This window comes from Vulpes vulpes, chromosome 2 (assembly GCF_048418805.1).
Source record: "Vulpes vulpes isolate BD-2025 chromosome 2, VulVul3, whole genome shotgun sequence".
NCBI classification, from domain to species: Eukaryota; Metazoa; Chordata; class Mammalia; order Carnivora; family Canidae; genus Vulpes; species Vulpes vulpes.
The window spans coordinates 101089765-101116270 of NC_132781.1; the positions used below are offsets into that span (position 1 = coordinate 101089765).

The 26506-nt window shown below is 35.6% G+C and overlaps 1 protein-coding gene across 2 annotated transcripts in view; it reads left to right on the plus strand.

Moving 5' to 3' along the window:
- GPR158 (G protein-coupled receptor 158) overlaps positions 1–26506 on the plus strand; it is a 411529-nt gene that overhangs the window by 366752 nt on the left and 18271 nt on the right. For both annotated transcript variants that reach the window (XM_026013682.2, XM_026013683.2), the window contains one exon: positions 15541–15779. In XM_026013682.2, the coding sequence (XP_025869467.1) occupies positions 15541–15779 (239 nt within the window). The remainder of the gene's footprint in view (positions 1–15540; positions 15780–26506) is intronic.

Here is a 26506-nt window from a genome sequence, read left to right on the forward strand (position 1 = left end):
TATTACCAGTCAAACTGACCGGTATTTACATCCTCATACAGCAAATCTCCTGAATTTCTTTTGTGGTGGCATCTTCTACTTGCTACCTAATATATTTTGTTTGTGTATTTTACTGTGTGTTAAGGTAAAGGTGAATGCAACAGTAATTTTAGAGTTTTTAATATATTTCATTATTTTATTATTTATATTGTTTAGTATTTCTCTTATATGAGACCAACACCTAAAAATGGGCTAAATATATTAATGTGCAGCTATTCATTAAGAATTTTTTCTTATTTTTATAGGTAATAACACATACAAAAGAGTAACTGTATATTTGCAAAGAATTTTGTCATCTTTTTTGTGGTTCCTTATGGTCTGGCACTATTCTTTATCTATAAATGCATGCTGAAGAGACTGAAAGACCTACGGTATTAGATCTTATAAAACTTGGGATGCCTGGGTGGCACAGTGGTTGAGCATCTGCCTTTGGCTCAGGACATGATTCCAGTCCAGGAATCAAGTCCCGCACCGGGCTCCCTGCATGGAACCCTGCTTCTCCCTCTGCCTGAGTCTCTGCCTCTCTCCATCTGTGTGTCTCTCATGAATAAAAAAATAAAATCTTTTTTAAAAAGGACTTTATAAAAATTTTTAAATTCTCCGTAGAAAGCAAAACAAGTTTTCTATTTCAACCACATTCCAATTTGAACAATCATGATTGAAGAGAAAACAGCCTCAAACAACTTTGCCTTAGGATATCCCTGGGGAAATACTTCTCTGTGATTAACCTATTTCAGAGGAAACGGGTTTTGCTTTGTTTTATTCAGATAGCAAAACTAAATCATGGTTTAGAAGTAAGAACAGATCAAAATTTAAATAGTAACATTAAATGGTGTCATTTTAGAAATTTTCTAACTACAAAACCATACAAATAATGATATGTTTCCCTTTTGAGATTGCAATATAATTGCTCATTTAACTAATAATGCTATTAGGCAACCATCTGTAATAAATTTGTTTTTATATTTTGTCTTAAATCATATTTTTGAATACCAAAATGTGATATTAGATAGTAAAACGTTAAATTCTTAAAACACCAAAACCTGGAATGAAATTTTAATTTAAAATTATTTCTGCTGGGGTACCTGGATTGCTCTTTTGGTTAAGCAGCCAACTCTTGATTTCAGCTCAGGTCATGATCTCAGTGGCCTGGGATAGAGCCCCCATTCAGCTGTGCACTCAAAGGGGAGTCAGCATGAAGATTCTCTTTCCCTCTCCCCTTCCCTCTGCTCATGTGCACTCTCTCTCTCTAAAATGAATAAATCTTTAAAAAATTATTTTATCAGTGCTAAATAATTGAAATACAAGGACAAAACCTATTTTTATACTTATACTTGGAAGATAATGGCCATAGATTTTATATTTACCCTGGATGTAAGGAAAGGAACAGGCACATGTAATTCTTAACTTTTAATAATCTAATTTCTTCTCCATCATCTTCAGAGTGATTAATTAATTATCTGCTTATTGTGTGAAATATCTTTGTGTAGTAAGTTGGGGGTGGGAGAACAGTGGAGAAGGAGCAATAGTGTCTATATTTAAATCTTTCTCTGCAAGATTTTATCCAAAACTTTTCAAAATTAAACATCTTTGGAGCACAAGCACTCAATTGCTATGAAAAGTTCTTTACTTGCAATATTGTTTCGCTTCAAACAATTCCAAAGGGATGTGGTTTAGGAAACAGGTGTTTTTGCCAAGTTAAAACAAAGAAGGTCTGAATTTAGACCAATTAGTATTATTGACCTCTATTTTAGGGAATCAAGCATGGTTTTGAGTATCAGATTTCTTCCATTTTTTTATAGGCCTAAGATGACAGAATGAACTCCTGTGAGAAAGGAATGGTCACATTGCAGATACACTAGTGCAAAGCCTAAGTTTTAATGCTAGTGCATCTTACCTCAGTTCCCTGGGGGAGGAGAGAAAGAACAACCAAATGGCTAAGGACACCCTGGGACTGCAATAGACAGGGGCTGCAATGTTCAGGAAGGCACAGAAGAATTTTTTCCTTTTCTGCAGGAATAAGAACAATTGTATATTTTTTTATTGAGGTAAAATTCATACAACATCAAATCCATCGTTTTAACCATTTTAAAATGTACAGTTCTGGCTTTTAGTACATGCATGACGTTCTATGACCGTCACCATTATCTAATTCCAGAATACTTTTCATCACCCCAAAAATAAACTTGATGCCCCATTGAGCAGACCACCCTAGCCCCGTGCCCCCAGATCCTGACAACCACAAATCTGCTTCCTGTCTCTACACTACAGATTTAGCTATTCCAGATTCATAGAAATGGAATCATACAATATGTGGCTCTTTGTGTCAGGCTTCTTTCCCATCACATAATATTTTCAAGGTTTGTCCAAGTCATAATATGTATCAGTACTTCGTGGCTTTTTATTAATAAATAATATCACATTGTATGTATATGCTGCACTTGGTTTATCCATTCATCATTTGATGGATGAGTTGTTTCCAGTCTTCACTATTATAGATAATGTTACTATAAACACTCATATACAGGTTTTTTTGTATGAATCTGTGTTTGAGTTCTCATAGGTATGTAATAGCAGGAGTGGAATTGTTTGGTCACATGTTAAATCTATGTTTAACATTTTGAGGAACCACAAAATTCCTCTCCATGGAGGCTGTATCATTTTCTCTTCCCACCAGCAATGTATGAGGCTTCCAGCCTCTCCACATCTTCATCAACAGTTATTTTCTACCTATTTTTATTATAACTATCCCAGTCTGTGTGCTTTTGATATACATTACTCCAGTGACTAATGATGTTGAGGTTAATTTCGTGTGTTTTTATCTCTGTGAAGAAATGTCTATTCAAGTCCTTTATTTTTTTAATTAGACTGTTTGCCTTTTTGTTGTTGCATTTTATGAGTTCTTTATTTATTCTGAATATGGACCCTTATTAGATAAATTATTTGAAAATATTTTCTTCCAATTCTGTGGATTTTCTTTTTCCCTTTCTTGATAGTATACCTTTATATACAAAAAAAATTTATCTTGATGAAGCTCAATTAATTTTTTCTTTTGTTACATGTACTTTTGGTATCATATTTAAGAAACCATTGCCTAATCCCAGATCAAAGTTTTTACTTCTTGCAAGCATTTCATAGCATTAGCTCTTATATTTGGGTCTTTGATTCCTTTGAAATTAATTTTTGTATATCATGTAAGGTAGAGGTCTAAATTTCCTTTGCATCTGATATCCACTTGTCCCAGGACCACCTATTAAAAAGACTATTCCTTTTTTTTTTTTTTTTTGAAAGAGAGAGAGAATGTGTGTGCACACATGTGAGAATTATAAGGGGGAGGCAGAGGGAGAGAGAAAGAGAGAGAGAATCACAGCAGGCTCCACACTCAGCATAGAGCCTGATCCTACCCTAAGATCATGACCTGAGCCAGAAACAAGAGTGGAACACTTAATCAACTGAGCCACCCAGGCACCCCAAAACTATTCCTTATTGAATGGTCTTGACATCATTATCAAAACTCAGTTGAACATGGATGTAATAAAGGTTTTACTTCTGGATGATCGATTTTATTCTATTGATCTATATTATGGAATAAGTGTAGCTTTATAGCAACATTTGAAATCAGAAAGTGTGAGTCTTTCTTCCTACTTAGTTTTTTCCTACATTATTTGGCCATTTGAAATGTTTTGCAATTTCATATGAATTTTAGTATCAGTAGTCCATTCCTGAAAATAAGTCAGTTGAAATTTTAATAGGGAATGCATTGCAATCTCTGGATTGACTTGAATCTACAGATCAATTTAGGAAGTATTGCCATCTCAGCAATATTATGTCTTCTGATCCATGAACACAGAAGGTCTTTCCATTTTCTCAGGTCTTCTTTAATTTCTTTCAGTGATGTCTTACAGATTTCAACATACACATCTTTTACCTCCTTGGTTAAATTCACCACTAGGTATTTTACTCATTTCAGTGCTATAGTAATTGGAATTGTTTACTCAATTTCATTTTTGGATCTCTAGTATACAGAAATAAAAGTGATTTTTTTTGTATGTTGAATTTATATCTTGTGATTTTACTAAATTTTTTTTAGCTCACATTATTTATGTGTGTATATTCTTTAGAGATTGTTATATTTAAGATAATGTCATCTACTAATAGGGATAGTTCTACTTCTCCTGTTCCAATATGAATCGTATATCAACCTTTTAATATGCTTTTGAATTTGGTTTGCTAGTATTTTCCTTAGGAATTTTGCATGTATATTTATAAGGGATATTGGTTTGTAATTTTTTCTTTTTTTTTTTTTTTGGTTTGTAATTTTTTCTTGTGATGTCTTTTAAGATTTTATTTATTAGAGAGAAAGAGAAAGCATGCAAGTGGTGGGGGGCAGGGGGAGCAGAGGGAGAAGGAGAGAGTACTCCCCCTCCCGTATGGAGCCTTATCTCACAACCCTGAAATCATGACCTGAGCCAAAATCCAGAGTCAGACACTTAACCGACTGAACCACCCAGGTGCCCCCCCTCTTGTATGAGGTATTTATCTGGCTTTGGAGTCTAAGTAATGCTGGCCTCATGAAATAATTTAGAATGTGCTTTTTCCTCTCCTACTTTTAGAAGAGTTTCAGAAGAATTGGTGTTAATTCTTCTTTAAGTGTTTGGTAGAATACACTGGTGAAACCATCTGATCCTGACCTTTTGTTTTTACGGGAAAGCTTTCAATTACTGATTCAATCTTTTTGTTTATTATAAGTCTTTGGAGATGTCTACTGTCTACTTCTTGAGTCAATGTAGGTAATTTGTGTATTTCTAGGAATTAGTCCGTTCCATTTAGGTTATCTAATTGTTTTGGCATAGAGTTGTTCATAGAATTCTCTTATAATCCTTTTTATTTTGTAAAGTTGCTAGTAATGTCTCCCTTTGCATTCCTGATTCAGTAATTAATATGAGTTTTCTTCCTATTTCCTTATCAGAGTAAATAAAATTTCGTCAATTTTGTTTATCCTTTCAAAGAACCAACTGTGGTTTGCCTATTGTCTCTATTGTTTCTCTATTATTCATTTCATCTTATTCCTCTCTAACATTTATTATTTCCTTCCTTCAGCTTTCTTTGGATTTGGTTTGATTTTTATTTTCTAGTTTCTTTTTCTTTTTATTTTCTAGTTTCTTACATTGGGAAGTTATAGATTTGGTATATTTATTCTCTTTTGAATACAGGCATTAGCAGTTATAAATTTCTCTCAAAACATCACATTTGCTAAAACTCATAAGCTTTGGTATGTTGTGTTTTCATTTAAATTTATCTCAGATGGGATCCCTGGGTGGCGCAGGGGTTTGGCGCCTGCCTTTGGCCCAGGGCGCAATCCTGGAGACCCGGGATCGAGTCCCACGTCGGGCTTCCGGTGCATGGAGCCTGCTTCTCTCCCTCTGCCTATGTCTCTGCCTCTCTCTCTCTCTCTCTGTGTGTGACTATCATAAATAAATAAAAAATAAATAAATTTATCTCAGATTATTTTCTAATTTCTTATGTGATTTCCTCCTTAACTCATTGGTTGTTTAAGAATGTGCCATTTAATTTCCACATATTTGTTAATTTTTCAGATTTCCTTGTTATTAATTTCTAATGCCAACCTACTGTGGTCAGAGAAGATACTTTGTATGATTTTAATCTTTTTCAATTTATTATGACTTGTTTTTTGGCCTGATTTGTGTCTATCCTGAAGAATGGTCTCTGTGCACTTGAGAAGAATGTATAATCTGCTATTGTTGGTGGAGTGTTCTCTATATGTCTGTTAGATCTAGGTGATTCATGATGTTCTTAAAGCCCTTAATTGTATTATTGCCTGTGTAGATAGTTGATCCATTATTAAAATCAGGGCGTTGAAGTCTCCAACCATTATTGTAGAACTAACTCTGTTTCTCTTCTCAATTTTGTTAGTATTTGCTTCATACATTTTGAGGCTCTGTTGTTTGGTGCATATGTATTTACAAATATCAGTATTTTGATGAATTGACAGTTTTATAATTCCATAATGTCTTTCTTTGTCTCTTTTAACAAATTTTGTCTTAAAGTATTTTTTATCTGATATTAGCATATCCATTCCAGCTCTCTTTTGGTCACTATTTGAATGAGATATCTTTTTCCATTGTTTTAGTTTAACCTATTTGTTTCTTTGGGTCTAAATTGAATCTCTTGTAGACAACATACAGTTCGATATCGTTAAAAATCTATCCTGCCATCTGTCTTTTGGTTGGAGAACTAACCAATTTACATTTAATGTAATTGTAATATTTCTATGATTTTGACATTTGTTTTTATATATCTTTTATCATTTTTATTCCTCAATTCCTCCATTACTGTCTGCTCTTATGATAAATCAGTGTTTTCTAATCCCCCATTTTTATTCTTTCATTTTTTACTGTATTGGTTATTTTCTCTTTTTTAAAAGATTTTATTTACTTATTCATGAGAGATACATAGAGAGAGGCAGAAACACAGGCAGAGGGAAAAGCAGGCTCTTTGTGGGGAGCCTCATGCAGGACTCCATTCCAGGATGGAAGGATCACACCCTGAGCTGAAGGCAGACGCTCAACCACTGAGCCACTCAGGTGCCCCTATATATTTATTTTCTTAATGATTGCCCTAGTGATTACAATTAACATTCGAAAAATATAATAACCTGGTTTAAATTAATACCAACTTGCTTTTAATAGTACAAAAACCTGACTATATATCACTCTGCCCTCCCTCTTCTTTTACACTGTTAGTGTCAAAAATATAATCTTGCAACATTGTGTACCCATCAACATAGATTTATACTTATTATTGTCTTTTAGGTTATGTAAGAAAATAAGAGCATAATAAACCAGGAATGCCTGGGTGGCTCAGAGGTTGAGTATCTGCCTTTGGCTCAGGGTCCTGGTCCCCCATGGGGGACCTGCTGCTCCCTCTGCCTATGTCTATGCCTCTCTCTATGTGTCTCTCATAAATAAATAAAATCTTTTAAAAAATTAAAAAGAACATTACAAACTGAAACTACATTAATACGGACTTTTATATTTATTCCTGTGGTTACCTTTACCAATGTTCTTCATTATTTCACGTGAATTTCAGTCTAGTGTCTTCTATTTCAGCTAAAGGACTTCCTTTAGTATTTCTTTAGAGCCGATCTCCTAGTGATTAACTCTCTCAATTTTATCTGGGAGGGATCCCTGGGTGGTGCAGCGGTTTGGCGCCTGCCTTTGGCCCAGGGCGTGATCCTGGAGACCTGGGATTGAATCCCACGTTGGGCTCCCGGTGCATGGAGCCTGCTTCTCCCTCTGCCTGTGTCTCTGCCTCTCTCTCTTTCTCTCTGTGTGTGACTATCATAAATAAATTAATTAAAATTTTTTTTTAATTTTTATTTATTTATGATAGTCAGAGAGAGAAAGAGAGGCAGAGACACAGGCAGAGGGAGAAGCAGGCTCCATGCACCGGGAGCCTGATGTGGGATTCGATCCTGGGTCTCCAGGATTGCGCCCTGGGCCAAAGGCAGGCGCCAAACCGCTGAGCCACCCAGGGATCCCTAAATTAATTAATTAATTTAAAAAATTTTATCTGGGAATATCTTAATTTTTCCTTCATTTTTGAAAGACAGTTTTGTCAGACATAGAATACTTTGTTGACAGGGTTTGTTTGTTTTTTTTTTTTTTTCATTTAAGTATTTTGAATATGTTAGCCCACAGCCCTCTGGCCTCCATGGTTTCTGATAAGAGAGTAGATTTTAATCTTACTAAGAATCCCTTGTATGTAATGGGTCTTTTCTCAGATTGCTTTCAATATTTTCTCTTCATGTTAGCTTTCAACAGTTTGATTATAATGTATCTGAAGGGTGAGTCTCTTTGAGTTCATCCTACTTTGATTACTTGAGCTTCTTGAATATGTAGATTTAAGTCCGTAATTAAATTTGAGAGATTTCAGTCATTATCTCTTCAAATGTTCCTTTTGGCTTTTTCTCTTGTCTTTCTGGAACTCCCAGTTTATAAATATTGATATTCTTAATAGTGTGTCACAGGTCTCTTAGGCTATGTTCATTACTCTTCATTTTATTTTCATTTCTGTTCCTCACACTGTATAATCTCAATTGACCTATATTCAAATATACTGACTCTTTCTTCTACGTGGTCAAATCTTCAGTTAAATCCTTTTAGTGAATTTTTCATTTCAGTTATTATACTTTTTAACTCCAGAATTTCTATTTGGTTCCTTTTTATAATTTCTATCCACTTATTGATATTTTTTATTTAGTGAAATATCATTCTTTCTTTAGTTCTTTGTGCATGATTTTCTTTAGCTTTAGCTTTTTGACCATATGTAATACAGTTGAAGTCATTGTCTAGTAAGTACAATGCCTGGGGAATCCCTGGGTGGCTCAGCGGTTTAGTGCTTGCCTTTGGCCCCGGGGTGTGATCCTGGAGTCCCAGGATCAAGTACCACGTCAGGCTCCCTGCGTGGAGCCTGCTTCTCCCTCTACCTGTGTCTCTGCCTCTCTCTCTGTGTGTGCCTCTCGTGAATAAATAAATAAAATCTTAAAAAAAAAAAAAAAGTACAATGCCTGGGTTTCCTCAGAAACAGTCTCCATATTATTTTTTTTCATATGGGCCACACACTCATTTCTTTGCATGGTTTTTTTTTTTTTTTTTGAAAACTGGACTTTTTGAATATTATAATATAATCTGGAATCAAATTCTTCATCCCCCCCTAGCATTTATTTTTGTTCCTTGTTGTGGTTGCTGTTGTTTGTTTACTGGCTTTTCTGAACTAATTTTGTAATATCTGTATCTTTTGTTATATATACCAATTGAAGTCTGTTCTGTTGATTTAATAATGAGCTAATGATTTAACAGAGATTTCCTTACAGCCTTGAACAAATAAAACTTTTTAAAATTTCTTATTTTTTGCACATGGACTTTGTGTGTATATGTGTATGTTGGCACATGCTTTCAACACTCAGGCACTTTACAACTTTGCCTTAGACTTTATTTCCTCTTGTGCAGAGCCTTAGGTCAGCAAGATATGAAAATTTAAGGCCTTATATATATTCTGACCATTTTTCAGCTTTCTAGATGCCTGGGAATAAAGAGAAGCTTTTCAAAGCCTATTTTGCCCAGCAGATCTCATTCCCCAGCCTTTCTTCCTTTTTTATTTAGTCTATTGTTTGTCTTAACCATGATCCCTTGTCCCAGGTGGCATCAAGCAATCCATTTTCCTTTAAATATCTTAGTCAAATGACCCTCAGGTTACTACCTCAGCCATGGGAGGGTTCCCACAGGGGAAATAAAGCAGGCCCTTTGAAATGCAAATGAAAGGTACAATGAGATATCACAACACATCTTCAGAATGGCTAAAATTACTAACACAGGAAACAACAATTGTTGGTGAGGATGTGAGGTAAAAGGAACAATCTTGCAAACTGGTACAGCCACCACGGTAAACAGAATGGAGGCTCCTCAAAAAGTTGAAAATAGAACTACCCTATGATCTAGTAATCACACTATTGGGTACTTACCCAAAAAAATACAAAAATACAAATTCAAAGGGATACACACACCCCTATATTTATTGCAGCATTACTTACAATAGACAAATTATGAAAGCAACCCAATGTTCATCAATAAATGACTAGATACAGAAGATGTGGTATTATATGTAATGGAATATTATTTGGCCATAAAAAGAATAAAATCTTATCGTTTGCAATTATATAGATGGAGCTAGAGAGCATAATGCTAAGCAAAATAAATGAATCAGAGACACAAATAACATGATTTCACTCATATGTGGAACTTAAGAAACAAAATAAATGACTAAAGGAAAAAAGAGAGAGAGATAAATCAAGAAAAAGACTCGACTCTAGAGAACAAAATGGTCACCAGAGGGGAGATGGGATTAAAGAATACACTTAACATGATGAGCACTGAGTAATGTATAGACTTGTTGAATCACTATATTGTACACCTGAAACTAATATAACACTGCACGTTAACTGTACTGGAATTAAAAATAAAGGCAGGCCCTTTGAACTAGTCTTCCAGGGAGCCTCCAGAAAGGTCAAATTGAACAACCACAATTTTTTTAAGAATAAAGCCCATTGTGTTCGCGTATTTCGAATCACCTGTCCTGGGAATGCAGTCTGTTATCTCTAAGTTCACTACTGAACTGGGTAATGGGAGATCAGACACTGGATAGAACAGTGTTTTAAAATGTTAGAAAACTCTTTTACTCAGATTCAGCTCTTCTCCTTTTGGTTAAACATCCCCCTGGTTGCTATAAGCTTTTGATTCTCTTCCAGGATTCCAAAAAAGTTGATTCTAATAGTTTTTGCCACCTTATTCATTGTTTTTATGGATGGATGGAGTTGTAGGGTTCTTTATGCCTCTACTTTTGCTAATACCATTTCCCAAAACCATTATATTTTAATTGCCTTTTCATTTATGTTTACTAAATTATGATGAGCCTGAGACCAGGTAGATACCGCATTTGCATTTCTAATAAGTTTACAGATGATGTAGATGATGATGGTTTGGAACCACTGGCCTAAAGCAAGCAATATTTAAACTGAGCCATGAAAGAATAAGTAGGAATTAGCTAAATTAGGGGTAGTATTGTGGGGGGAAGAGCAGTGAGGAAAGCTGAAAGCAAAGGTTCAGACAGAGGAGACTTGCATGTAGTGCACAGGGTCCTGCAAGTCTGTAGGAAAAGGAGAGTGATGAGAGAGGAGGCTGCCAAGGCAGGAAAAAGCGATATTCAAAGGCACTCAGAGGCCTTTGACCATACTAAAGAGCTAGGTTTTGGATGGAGAGCCACTGAAGGACTATAAAAAGGGAGCAACATGATCAGAAGTGATCATTGTGGCTTCAGTGTAGGGTGTGGACTGAAGGTGGGCAAGACCAATAAGTAGACTGTAATTAGCTACTGTAGGAGCAGGTTGATGACCAGGAGCTATAGAGTAGTAATGGAGATGGAGAAAAAGAAAAAGATTTGAAAGATATTTAAGAGGTAGAAATTAAATTCTTAAACACTCATTTCATGTCTGGAATGTAGGTGAGGGGAAAAAATAAAGTTTATTGGTAGGTTTCTGCTTTGATCCATTAAGTGTAATAGCCACGGGAGCAAGGAAGGCTAGAGGAACGAGGAATGGAGAGAGGGATGATTTAATCTGGGGACCTGCTGAGGTCTAGTGAGTCACTGAGTAGAGGGATTTTGAGCTCAGGAGAGAGATCTAAACTAAGGCACAGATTTGGGACTTGCCAATACATAGATAACTGAAACAGAGAAATAGACGGAATTCCCTGGGTACAACAGGTACAGCAAGAAATAGATCTAGATGGCTACATTTAGGAGATTGTTGAGAAACACCGCCACTTAAGGGCAAACCTGGGGAAGAGGAGTCTGTGTTAGAGACTACAAAGTTGCTAACAGAGAAACGGGAAGAAAATCAGGAGAACATGACAGAATGGAAGCCAGTGCTTTAGCCATGCTGAAAGCTGGAAAGAGATCAAGTAAAATAAGGAGTAACAATATCAATTAGATATTTGAAGAAGGTAATTAATAACCTAAGTATAACTCCTGACAGTAAAGTTTCATGAATTCAAACCAGAAATATATAGGAAGTGAAAAGTAGAAGCAGATAATATAGTGACAGCCAGTTCGTGTGTTGCCCTTTTCATTGTTTCAACATGATTTGTATGACTTTATCTGCTATTAATAATGAGAACAGAATGTATTTTTAAATATACTTTTTTATATTAAGTTCTGGGAATTTCTTGCTGTCTTCTTGTATATATTACTGCTTTCCTTCAGAAATAGTGAAATTTTCTGAACAGGTAGGTAGCCTAAAGATTTATCTTTGAAATAACAGTAGAAAAAGTAATCTAAGAATTTTAATGATTGTATTTTTTTCCTACAGTTGTATTTCATATAAATGCATATCTAAGGATTTTGTTTTCAGAAGTTGGTTTCCAGGGAATGAACCCATATAAACTAACAAGAGCTTGTTTTTTAAATATGTGGTAGAATTTTCTCATTTTATTTTAAGGCAATGCTAGAAAAATTCATCTTATTCCATTTTACCAAAACCAATATCCTGAAATGCTTAGGCAGAGGTACAGAGTTGCTTTGGTATATTTCCCAGAATTCAAAAACCAGTAAAATCAATAACACAAGACTCACGACAGCTTTTGCTTTGGTTTTTCATCCCTGGAAATGAGATTATGGGACCTGTGATGATCTTGAATTCTCAGACCATGCAGTAAATACCCAAAGGGTCACCTGGAAAACATGAAAATTTATGATAATTAAGAATTGGGATTTATTGACTAAAAGATTACCCAACTGGGACCATACAGATTTCTTCTGAAAATGCAATGTGTATTTCCTGCTCTGTATTTTGTTATGTGATTTCCTTCAGCTGGAATATCTCCTTATATCTTTTCCACTTTCCTCAATTTCTATTGGTATCCATCAAAGTCCAGGTCAAATACCACCTATTTTATTAGATTACTACACTGACTATGTACATAAAACATAGAACATATGCTGTTTTATATGGCAGTTATTTGCATATTTATTTCTAGTTAGACTGTAAACTTCTGGGACTATATCTTATTCTTCTCATGTTGCCCCGCATAATGCCCAGCATATGATTATCACTATATAAATATTTGCTCGTTACACTTATATTTCAGTTATTCATATATGATTGTCACTATATAAAAATTCATTCATTATGCTTATATATTCAGTGTCTAGAACTAAAGAATTCTCCTTTTTCTGTCTAGCCAAAATATAGAAGACCATAAAAATGGGCCAGATTTCCTCTTTTGAGTTCCTAGTCATTCAAAATTTAAAATTCATTCAGGTATACCCAGAGACAATTATGTGTACATAGTGGCTGCAAGTTTCTCCTGCAGAAAATAAAATTGACACTGGCAAACAATAATAATAATGATAATAATGATAATTTTTTAAATGTCTCTTATTTCTAAGAGTTCTCTGAATTTTTTGATCTGCTAATTATAATAGAAGGCTTCTTATAGGGTTAATCATTGATCAATAAGTTGATAAACTTGTTTAAAGCAAAAAAAGCATTAAAGAAGTGTATAAGAGGCTGTGATTTAAAACACACAAATAATCATTTACCAATTTTTTAAAAGATTTATGTATTTCAGGGAGAGGAGGAGAGAGAAAGAACATGAGTAAGGTCAGGGGCTAAAGGAAAGGAAGAGAAATTCTCACCCTGACTCTGAACTGAGCACAGAGCCCCACACGAGGTTCAGTCCCAGAACTCTGACATCATGACCTGAGCCCAAATCAGGAGTCAGATGCTTAACTGACTGAGTCACCCACGTGCCCCTCACTTACCAATACTTTTGAGGAAAAACTCCTTCTTTGACTATGGGTCAGGTATTTGCATTATTCTCTTTCTAACATAAGTTGCTATAATCATTATTTACTGTTCAGTGTTGGTTCTTTAGATAAAAGTGTAAATCTAAATATTTTTAAAGTAATCTGAGTATAGACTTTCTAGATTCTTGTTTATTGACCACTCCAATATACTAAAATTTCCTCATTTTCCCCTCAGTTAAAAGCCTATTTAATGACTTGCCAACATGGAGTCTTTCCAAAGCATTCGAGATAGATTTTATTTTATTTTATTTTATTTTATTTTATTTTATTTTATTTTATTTTATTTTTATTGGAGTTCAATTTGCCAACATATAGCATATCACCCAGTGCTCATCCTGTCAAGTGCCCCCCTCAGTGCCCATCACCCAGTCACCCCAAACCCACCGCCCTTTCCACTACCACTTGTTTGTTTCCCAGAGTTAGGAGTCTCTCTTTTTCTTTCTCCCTCACTGATATTTCCACTCATTTTCTCTCCTTATTTTATACAAATAAGTCTTTTTTTTTTACATCATGAGTAATTATTTTATTCGTAATTTAGATAAATTATATAAGGTGATAACAATGGGCACAATTTGGGGACAAATACAGCTGATTTCTTATCAAGTAGCAATTCCCCTGGTTGGAGCAAAAGTGTCTGAGGCACACTAGACAGAGCTAGCAAGTTAGCTGCCAGTACTAGCATTTACATGGCATGGACAGTACTCAATATGTTTTACCTAGGGAATGGAGAATAGCCGTTAATCTGGTGAACTAGTTAAATGGTACTAGAGTAAAAAGAGCTACTATCCTCTTATTTTATACTAATATCTTTCTGACATTGTTCCACAGAAAAGTTAAGTGTAAGTATTTTATTCAGAATTAAATAACTTCACCCTTTATGTTAGCTGAAGGACAATGGAGTTAAAGGTATAGGGAAGAAGGATAAATAAAAGTCTGCTGTAAAATAACTTCCTTTGCTGGATGTATTGTGTTGATTCAGGAAGAGCTACCAAAGGTCTATAGAGAGAAAAAAAAAAGGTATAATACATCTAGGCTATTTCAAGTATGCATGTTTCATTTCCAATTTCATCCCAATCTTCTTCCTTAATATAGTGATCTTAACTCAGTTACCCTAGTATTTAAATACCTCTCTCATTGTTTTCACGTTTATTTCATTATTATTTTTGGTAATGTGATAAAATATTTACAAAGGGAGATCATTTAGTATAATTTTCATGGGATGCCTGGGTGGCTCAGCCTTCGACCCAGACTATGATCCTGGAGTCTGGGGATCGAGTCCCACATCAGGCTCCCTGCATGGAGCCTGCTTCTCCCTCTGCCTATGTCTCTGCCTTTGTCTCTCTTCTCTCTGTGTATCTCATGAATAAATAAATAAAATCTTAAAAAAAATAATTTTCAGAAAATGCCTTTCATGTTATTCTATTGTAAAAAATTAACTGGTTCAGGGAAGTTTTTGGCTTAGTATAATAGTGTGAAATCTAGCTACTTATTTTCAAGACTAGTTCTGATCCCTTGGAAATCTTGTTTGAGCCAGTTTGCCTCTGGATCCTTTTTTTTAAGATCTTGAGTATGTTCCCTAAAATATTAAGACACACTCAAAAGAATTTCATCCTGTACAAATCTGTTGACTCACTGCCATCTAAAGTAGAATATCGGGATCCCTGGGTGGCGCAGCGGTTTGGCGCCTGCCTTTGGCCCAGGGCGCGATCCTGGAGACCCGGGATCGAATCCCACATCAGGCTCCCGGCACATGGAGCCTGCTTCTCCCTCTGCCTGTGTCTCTGCCTCTCTCTTTCTCTCTGTATGACTATCATAAATAAATAAAATTAAAAAAAAAAATAAAGTAGAATATCTGTTTTGCTATTGGAAGATAAAAACTAGAATGAAATTAAGTGAAAATAAAAGCAATACTGTTTCTAGGGTTTTTTTTTTTTTCATGTTAAAACTCTGCATAAGTAGGTTTTTGGTGGGCTTAAACTTCACCTAGAAGAATCAAATAATATGGAGTTTTTCTGAGTGCTAAGTTTGACTTCACATTTTGATGTTTTGCTTTCCCAGGGTTTTGAAGGTGTTTCTTTCACGAACAGCCCAGCGGATTCCATATATGACTGGTGGACGGGTCATGAGGATGCTGGCAGTAATGCTCCTGGTAGTATTTTGGTTTCTTGTTGGCTGGACTTCGTCTGTTTGCCAGAATTTGGAGAGGCAGATTTCACTTATTGGCCAAGGGCAAACATCTGATCACCTCATCTTCAATATGTGCCTCATTGAGCGCTGGGATTACATGACAGCAGTTGGTATGTGGTCACTTATTTTGTGCGTTGTCTGGTCCTATTTCCTAAAATAGACTTCTTTAGAAGCCTTACCATACCCTTTTACAAAACTGAAAGAGATTTCACCTAATATGGTTTGGGTAAAACAATATCATGAAAAGGACAATAATGACATGTGGAATGCAGACTTTTTCTGAGTTTCCATTCTTTTTCAAAGGTATGTAGCTTTGTTGAGAAAATGTGGTCAAGTAAATTAGGAAGGAGAAATGCAGCAAATAAAAACAACTACTTCTTACAAAGAAACTTTCTGTTTTCCACCTTATCAGTGTATTCCCATTGTATTAACAATAGCTGTTTTCTTGATTTATTTCTTTAATTGGGAGGGGAAAAAAGGGAAACATACTAGTATTTTTTATATAGTTTTGGTCCTGTGATATTTCAGACTAGGGATGCAGGGCACGTTTTGAGTAGAGATCTTCCCTGCAAAAATTTTAATTAATCTATGGCTCTTCTAAAGATAATTTATTAGGACTTCTCTGGAGGTCCAGTATTCCACAAAAATGAAGCCATGCTCCTTGGGGTTGGTGAGAAACTGTTCCATGCCTGAAAAACTGGAGAGCTTGGAAGAACCACATATCTTAGGCCAGAAGCATAGGTTTTTCTGGCACCTTGATTTTTTGAAAAATGAGGAGGAGAAATCAACAGAAATTTTTATGTTGTTAACATTAGGCTAGCTTAAGCCAAGCCTCTAAAGATACAAAAAATAATGAAAACAAATTTTTATTATTTTGTTGTCATTCCCCTCAGCAAACCACAGGACAAATCTTATTTTTATTTGGCAGTGAGTCTAATTCCTATTTTCTGCCCCCTCCCCCATATTTGGCAAATTGTTGGTTGAATATTCACATTTAGTGTTTTGCTAGAAGTTAATAACAGATATATTTAGTTTACAATTTAAATGTAATGATATTTTTCCTGGGCAAGATATTTCAGGAATTTTGTAGGCCTGATATCCATAATAATGAAGCAATTGTGAGTATATAAAAAGAATGGTTATAATGATAATTTGTAAAGCCAACCTTCATTATTTTGATCAATAGCAAAAACATACCAGAAATTATCAATAGATATGTATCAGTAGATATCAATATTGAAGATAAAACTTAGAAGTTATCTGATTCTGACTTAAGTACAGATATATACAAATTCTATAGGTATAAAATTTCTACTCAATAGAAACCTCTAAAGTTGTTTTACATTCTTCAATCCAAGTTAACCAAACTAGGAAAAATCATTTTCCCACATTACTGTGAAGAAAAGCCCACTATATTTCTTTTCTGTTTTATAATACTCAAAATACACGCTTCATCATGGGTAGGGAATAAACAAGCAGAAAGCATGGCCTATTTACCTAGCATTATCTGTATTTTGTATACCTTGGTTTTGAGATATATTTAAGGCCTTTTAAAATGTTCTTTTACATTCTGAAGAAAATGACATTTATGGTCTCCTGTCTCTATGTAGAAATAAATAGGAAAATATAGCTGACAGTAACCTGCAATTTATTCATTATAAACTTTATATATAAGTAAAAGTTTCATACAGTAAACAAGACCCACTGAGTAAATTTCTTTAATGCTATGCTGAACACTTTGCAGGAGACATAAAATGTATGAAATTTCTGTTCCTCTTATCAAGTAGCTTACTATTGGTTTATATAAATAAATGGGAATTGTTAAAAGTTATTTTAAAAAAACAAAATTATGTGGTAAAGACTCTTGGTACAATAGTCCAATAAAGGAAGACAACAGTTTGGACCAGAACCCAGGAATCTTTAAAGGGAAGTTATTTGAGCCATGGATAACACAGGCTATTGTAAAGTGGTACAGAGAACATTTCCTTTGATAGGAATAGTGGTAGAGGTGGATGGAAATTATATTTCCTTAGAAGGAAATGTCCATCTAAGAAAGATTATGTTGGAATACATTGTGATTAATTCTGGATAGTTAGGTTTATTGTGGGTCTTGAAAACCTGTTAAGGAATTTGGGAAACCAGAAATGTGATATGATAAATCAATAAAGTCAGTATAGATTGCCTTTAGGAGAGAGAGAGAGAGGGAGGGAGGGAGAGAGAATGAGAGAATAGACCAACCAATTAAATTCATGGGTTTAGGAGGAAGAATCATTAGAAGGGAGAAAGAGCAGTGGTTCTCAAAAGTGGTCCCAGAATCGATGGCAGCAGCACACCTGGCAACCTGTTAGAAATGTGCATTCAGGGGCCCACCTACAGACTTTATAGGTCAGACACTGGAATTGTGGGGCCCCACAGTTTGTGTTTAACAAGCCCTCTAGGTAATTCTGATGCTACTCTAAAGTGTAGAACTACTGACTTGAAGGAAATAATCAGATGAACTTACTAGAATATATATCACTTATCTTAACTGTGCTCTGGGCATTCCATGATACTCTGTTTCCCTGATCAATCACTAGAATATTCTTCACAATGATTATTTCAAGTCTTGTATTGCCTCCCCTTTTACACCTCCAAACTAACTAATATTCTTTTTTTCTCTTAAAAAAGTAAGATAGCAATCAGACATCGGTTGTCTTTCAATTCTTGTCAACATATCTGTAAATCTTCCTATATTCCTTCCCATTCTTATCCACCCCCCATGACCTAAACTAACTCTTGTGCCACACTCATTCAACATTAACCCCCTTATCTCCAGTGACCTGTCTCACTTTCTATGACTTTCCTGTCATCTGAAACTCCCCTACCTCCCAAATCTCTCATTAAAGAATTCCATTCTGACCACAACTTTCTGTCTTACGTTATTTGTTTAACTACTTTGGCTGCAATAGCTCTTTATATTCATGGACTATTTTTATTGTGTTTTACTGCCACTAAATTCTGCTTTCCTCCAAAGATACAGCTTACCAGGTAGCAAATTTTTCTACTAGCAAAGATGAAAACACATGAAAAAAGTAGGCATTCTTTAAATATAGTAATTCTGGATAATACCAGAGAAGGGGATGCACAGAGAGCAGGGAGGACTATGAGCTCACCTTCCTGCAGAGCCTGAGGTAGGTGGTATAAGAGAATAGCTTGAGATCCAGAGCTTGGGAGGGCTACAGAATGCAGTTCCTTGGACACTAAGCAGGTCTCAGTTACAGTAAGAAGAGAGAGAGAGAAGCTAAGAGAAGAGATTGATTGTTATGGTGGGAAGATCTAGGTCATGGCTCTAGGACTGAGTTAAAAGTAGTAAAACTTGAGAGGCAGGCATTAAAATAATACTCCCACAGGTGTTAAATGATAATGTTAGGGTCTCAGAAAATAAAAGACAAGTGACAGGGTGCAGAGACTCAAGAGGCAAGAAAAAGTTGAAAGGTGGTGATGGTGGCGGTGGTTTTGTTAGCTCCAGGCTCTGTTTCCATCCTATAAACTACTAGAACACCTTCGTTTCAACACTTTTCCTGCAGTGACACATTTCTCTAAAGAAAAGTCGAGACACATGGTTTAACAAACAGGAACAAATATTTGAAATTAGGACTCTCTTAAAAGAATCAGAGACATGTGGTTGCTATGATTTTTTTTCACACTACCCTACAGCAATTCCATTTATTTATCTTTCACATATCTTACATTTTTCTTTCTAGTGCATGTAGCACTAGATATTCTGTATTTAACCTCTCTTAATTTAATGTTTTCTAATGTGCGGCAGATGCTTCTTTTCAGTTCTCTTTATATATTTCTATAAGTAGCATGTTTGCCCTTAGATTTTTTTATACTCAGACTGTTATTCAAGAATAAATTTTTGTATCTTCAGTCAGCCAAGAAGAAACCTGTACTAAAAGCTAAATTATTCCATTTCCTAAATGGAAATGTTTCTATATAGGGGACAGGCTGCAGAGAAGCAATAGATAGGTTTTACCTTGAGGCTGTGAAAATCATTGTCAGGAAGCTCTGTACACTTAGATTAGGTCAGGAGTCAATTTAGAAAAAAAAAAAAAGAGAGAAAGTGGTGGTTAATACATTTATAAACATGCATTCTGGATTAGCTTTACCTATCAAAAAAGGATCTATTTTTTAAAAATACAAATTAAAGAGTCACTTGAAAGAGTGCAATACTTGTCTTCCCACTGAAGTAGAACTCTATTTAGAAATGTGGGTCATAAATGTAAAGAATGGGTCTATTCTGTTTTTGCTCACTGTGCAGGGCACCTCCAAAACTGCTCAGACAGGTGATTTGCCTGCCGCAAATGTTTCAGACCAGGTTTAGAAACTGCTTGGAAAAATCTTCAAACCTCTATGAAACTCAGTTTCTACTTTGAGGAAATATGTGAAAACATAGAAAGGGAGAAAAGATGACTTTCAGAATCCCATTGTTATTTAAATATGTTTATAATTTTCAATTATCATGTTTGCCCTGTATAAAAAATTGTGAGGTCAACTTTAAATGGAAAACAAATAAAGGTGTAAACATTGCAACTATAAAAGACAGATGAACAGGCAATGTGAAAAGTGTTTTATAGGCCTAATAGTTTGGGAGTTTTTTAATGATTTTTAAAAATCTGGTGAGAAATGAACTTCAAATTGTGGACGTTTCAGAATATTTCTGGATCAGATGAAATTCCTATAAAGACTTAAAGTGCTATACCGCTTTGAAAATCATCTATTAGAAAGATAATACTGTATTATATATATATTATATATATATATAATATATATATTATACTATTCATTTATCACCTGGCTCAGCACTTTGAATTTTTCTGAGTATGTTTAAATATATTATCTGCCATTCATATTCTTCTATCTCCTCATCCCTTTCTCTCCCAACCTGGTAGTTCTAACACTCCTCAACACCATTACTTAGCTTGTTCTCAGTATATCCCTGACACCTAACAAAGTATCTGTCAGCTCTTGATAAATATTTGCTGAAAGAATAAAGGATGAGCTCAGCTCCCTTTATCTTGTAATATTTTCTATGGTCAGAATTACACCAGTTGACGAAACATTTAAAGCTAAAATTCTAGGAGTTACACAGTTGTCCCCACATTTATTTTAATGGTAAAGTGTATGTTCAGATTTTGAGAGGTATTTTTGAGCAAGTTACAGAAACTAAATTGGCAATCCTTAGTCTTTTTATGAATTCTATCCCTGACTTGTCCAATAGTCAAAATAAGTGAATGGCATAAAGCTGGCATAGCAAATCAGAATTATAATTTTCAAAATATCACATGATGCATTTATAAATATTGAACTAGAATGAAACTAATACGCTCTTGATTATTGTATTATTTGACCATCCTTTTAGAGCTATGTAAAGGATAAGGGGGTTTAGACTAGAAACATTCTTCTGAATAAAGGGAGAAAGCAAATAAACATGCTTGGGAGTAGGAATCTCCAATTTTTTTCTAAATCTATTTACCCTATTTAGTAAGTTGGTAATCAATTGTGCATGTTCAGGATTTTGCACAATAGCAATAAAATTTTTCATGGCTAAAAGTTAAGACTCTTACCCTAGGGGTTTCCTAATTTATTGGTAAAAACTGACAATTGAGTAGAATTAACTTCTTATAGCTGAATTACCTTCATAATGTCATTGCTAGGATAAGGAAGACTACATCTTTTACACCTGGATTTAGTGCTTGTGGGTAGAGTCCTTCAATATGGGGCTTCCAGGTTTGGGATACATAAATTTAATAAAGGTGGTGATACAATGGAGTTCATTCTTTAGTTGGTTAGCAGTCAGTTTCTAACTACACATTCACAGCATAAACTGAAGATAGGGAAACAGTACGATGACTAAGATAAGTTGGAATAAGTGAGCAGACTCTTACCTTATCTATAAGAAACAATAAGGCAGCAAAAGGATGACTAATAGATAGATTGTAATGTCAAGGATGTGTGGAACTTCTATTCCACGGCTAAATCAGACTTTAGTTCAGACCTAGGCAAGCACATTTCTGTTTGGTTACTTCTAGGTAATGATACTCTAATGTGATTTAAAAGGGACATAATTGGGCAGCCTGGGTGGCTCAGAGGTTTAAGTGCCTGCCTTTGGCCCCGGGCATGATCCTGCAGTCCTAGGATCGAGTCCCATGTTGGGCTCCCTGCATGGAGCCTGTCTCTTCCTCTGCCTGTGTCTCTGCCTCTGTGTGTGTGTGTGTGTCTCTCATGAATAAATAAATAAAATCTTTTTTAAAAAAAAGGGGGGACATAATTGAGACTAAGGCTAGTTTGCTGCCTTCCTTAACTGAGCACAAGAATATACACAAAAAGTTCTATCCAGCTTTCTATTTACCTTCTCTTATTCTACATATCTTTCTATATCGCTGTTGTCGCCTAATTCTCAATCACACTGATGTGATGTAATGACTATTCCTTGACAAGGACTCTTATAAATCAAGGTCTTTGCCCATGTCTTCATAGTTGTGAAAAGTCCACCAGTATATGAAGTATCTTATGGTTTTTGAAACTTCTTAGAGCTTGACATCCCTTGCTATATATTTTATTCACCAACTTTGAAAGAAAGACATAGAGAAAAATCTAGCAAACAGGTATTATAAGCTTGGGTTCACATTCCATTTGGGAATTTTAAAATATTTGGTTGTTTAAGATAATACCAATATGGATTCCCCCACTGTTCTAAAGTTCTAATTCATTTCCATGAATTTCACATGGGATGTTTTCGCTGTAGAAAATGTAATCTTTGGGACGCCTGGGTAGCTCAGTGGTTGAGCATTTGCCTTGGCCTCAGAGTGTGATCCCAGAGTTCCAGGATCAAGTCCCACATTGGGCTCCCTGCAGAGAGCCTGCTTCTCCCCCTGCCTATGTATCTGCCTCTCTCTCTGTGTCTCTCATGAATAAATAAATAAAATCTTTAAAAAAAATAAAACGTAATCTTTGCTATCCTCTTCTTCGTTGGCATGCTCTTCTTTGCTCTCTTCCTTCCTGGTATAGTACTTTAAACACACAAGACAATATGTTCAGTAATTTAATTAGTCATATGCCGATGTTTAGAAGAGACCAAGACCACAGTAACTGTCTTCCTGAGTTAGATAGGAAAATTCTAAAATAGCAGTTGTTTCTCAGGATTTAAATGCTTAATTACTGTAGAAGATGAGGCTATCGTATGACAGGTGAAATGTGATATAAGCACCATTTAATGAGCGTAGGGGAAAGTAGATTAGACTTCCTCTTCATCTGACTTAGATTAATGCTCATGATGTAGCTTCATTTACATGCATCTTCTTTTACTCCAAGGTACTACATGTCTTTTTTTCTAAGATTTTATTTATTTATTCATGAGAGACACAGAGAGAGATGGAGGCAGAGACACAGGCAGAGGGAGAAGCAGGCTCCATGCAGGGAACCTGACCTGGGACTGGATCTCGGGACTCCAGGATCACACCTTGGGCTGAAGGCAGAGCTAAACTGCTGAGCCACCAGGGCTGCCCTGTACTGCTGTATGTCTTAATCCACATTGTATCACTTGTTACTACTTTTAAAAAGTACTTTTAATGTCAGTCAAAGGATAAAAGCCTAACCATGTAGATGGTTTATTTGCCTTGATTTGGGCTTACATTTCTAGAAACTCACACATACTTTTGGAAGGTCTTGCTTGAGTGTTTTTAGAAAGAGTGAAGTGGGCTTATTTTCTTGTGTACTTATATACCACCTCTTCAGAAAAATATTTTGTGTCTTTGAGGAGTATTTATGATGCTACAGGGCTGAAAGTACAAATTATTTTGTATCTTAATTTTTATCCTTACAGTGCCACTTTTCTTTTCGGAAGTTAAAGATTTTGTGATAGGGCTGGTAATTATCTTGCAACAGCTCCCAAAGGACATAGAGCAAGAATAACTAGGGTATCCATGGTGGTCATGGTTTCTTCGAAGGAGTTTCAGCTCCACAGTGGAACCCTGGCATTTTAAAGGGAGGCAGCAACATTAAGAAGGAAAACAAAAAAGCCTATGTTTTGTTGCTTGAAGAGAAATGGCCTATAGATTAACTCAGTTGTCAAGAAAATTTTGGCAGATCTTTTCCTTGAATGAAAAGGACTATCATAGCTTAAATAACAAGCTGCTGATCCATATGGACTGCAAGTTTCAGTACGTTCTCACAGCTCCACCCATTCCAATTCCTGCAGTAATCACAGAGAGCCTGGTACTACCATTTCCTCTGAGATTAGATTACATTACATAGGAGTAGGAAAGTGTGTGGATTTTCAGTTTCAACTCACTGAGACCCACTCCCCAAGGTAGACAACACTCTGGGATAAATTAAATAAGAAAGAGACCATTTGGCCAAGAAAATGGTAGAAGATTTGTAAAGACCATGTGAATCCCCCACTCAGTAGTCAAACAATGTCCTCCTGAGCCAAGCCTATTTCAGCAAAATTGTCTCAAGGATTCTAGTAGAAATTGAACAAGGAAGTAAAATTTTTTTAGCTTCCCAAAGAGAAAATGACACTGTAAGTATAAAATTAATAATAAAATGTCATTTTATTCTCTTCTTGCCCTTTAACACCAGTAACTACATCTCAAAGAAGTAAAATAATTTTCCACAAGGGTAGAATATAAACAAGCAAATATAAACCCCTATAATCATCATAAAACCACTCAAGCTAGCCCTTCAAAAAGTATGTGTAAATCTAGTGAGATAGCCCAAGCAAAGGCAAAAGAATTGTCAATGCTGTGAGTCTTTAAAAAAGATACAATTTAAAATATATTTTTAAATGGTAACAAATAACCCCAATTCCACGTCCCTCTTTAAAGGACACACAGGCAAAGACAGGAAGAGGAAAACAAAATGATATTCTAGAAGACAGAGTTTAGAACTTGCTGCCCTGACATTGACCTTGTGCCCTGAGAGGTCCCCAATCTTATTCTGTCTTTGTGACTCTTCTTATATTCATGATCTTTAATGTGTGTCCATAATCTATGAAGTATCTGAATTTCACTAAATTAATGTTGCCCCATATCAAACTTTAAAAATCTTAAGTGTCCATACCAGAAACAGAGGGAAAAAAATATACCTTCCCTAACTTTCCCTCGCAAGATGCTATGGAGATTGTGAAAAACTTGACCCAAGTTCTAGAAATGTGTGAAAGGAAGCAATTAAGAAAAGCCAACATGCAAGTGTGTGACCATTCACAGCAGTAGGTAAGAGAATAGAATCATCAAGTCACTATATGACCTACACAGTATCTCAGACACAGGCTTAAAATTAGGGCATTCAGAATTTTGCCACAGCCTACGATAAAGCCTTCATACATGTAGATAATGTACAAACTGCATTAAGCACAGTGCCTGGCACATTCAACAGATGTTAGCTACAAAGTCAGATTGAGAGGACAAAAAGTCATTCCAAATGGAATAATAATTAGCATATGAATTGCTTAGAATACAAACAATTACTGCTTGGAAAAATACTTGTTTTCTTCAATAGAATTTAAAAAATATTTCCTTGGGTTTTGTCTATGCCTGTTGGTAATAGAGCAAAAGAAACCCTCAGGCAGAAGATGTAATTCAGAAAACACCGGTCAGGAACTAAGGAGCCTATGCTCCAGGCTCTGCTCTGCTGTGAACAGAGAGGGCAGCAGAGGTACAAGAAGATCCTCCACAGGCATATTCTGTACCCCAACACTGCCCATCCCTTGGCTCCTATGCTTCCAGAGAGCTGAGGAAGGAACAGTCATTCTTGCCTCCACTGTCCTACTTGTGAAACATACTACAACATCCACCTTCCACTCCATCATTCTCTATCCCAAAGCTGAACAAATTGACTTTAGGCAAGCACAATCACTGCAATTCACCAACCACCCACTGTTGGCAGCCACATACACACTCAAAAAAGTACCCTCCCCAGACCACGTGGTCTAATAAAGTCATTTCTAGTTTTAAATTTTATCAAAAGTATCATTCTCATTGTTGTAAGTATTGTTACTCTCATAACTGTCCTTATTTTAACCAAAGAAAAGGCAGCCAAGCCTCCAGAATATCAAGGCTCCCATATGCCAGTTGAACCAGATAGCACTGGAACTTGAGCTACTCTCAAGCATCATTGAAGTTGTTTGTTTTAAGGGCATCTGGGTGGCTCAGTGGTTGAGCATCTCTGCCTTTGGCTCAGGTCGTGATCCCGGGATCCTGGGATCGAGTCCCACATCAGGCTCCCACAGGAAGCCTGCTTCTCCCTCTGCCTAAGTCTCTGCCTCTCTTTCTGTGTCTCTCATGAATAAATAAATAAATAAAAAATCTTTAAAAAAAAGTTGTTTGATTTAATACTTCATGATAACTTCTATACCACCTACCATGTAATTAGCATGAAAACAGGAAACATTGAAGTGGGAGACTTAGAGAAAGATAGAGGAGGACATTAAAATAAATACTTGGACATTAAAAGAAATTAACCCTAAATTCTTCATCTGTATATTTATTTGTGCCACATATTTTTAAAAGGGCTAAAAAGCACAAAATGTTATTTATTAAGAAAAAAAAATGCCTTTGCAACATGGCAAACCAGGGTACCACAGCTTGAGAGACATTTGTACTTTGTTTTTCTCTCAGCCCTTGTGGCTGTTTTAAGATCACAAAGCTGAGACATCTTCAGTGTCCAAAAGCTGGTACTAATTCTTACTTCTTTGTTTGACCCAGCCCTTTGGAAAGATAATGTGAAATCATTTTCATTATGGCCTATTAATCTTTAAAAGGCTATGGTAGTTAACTTTCAAAGTGTTATCCCT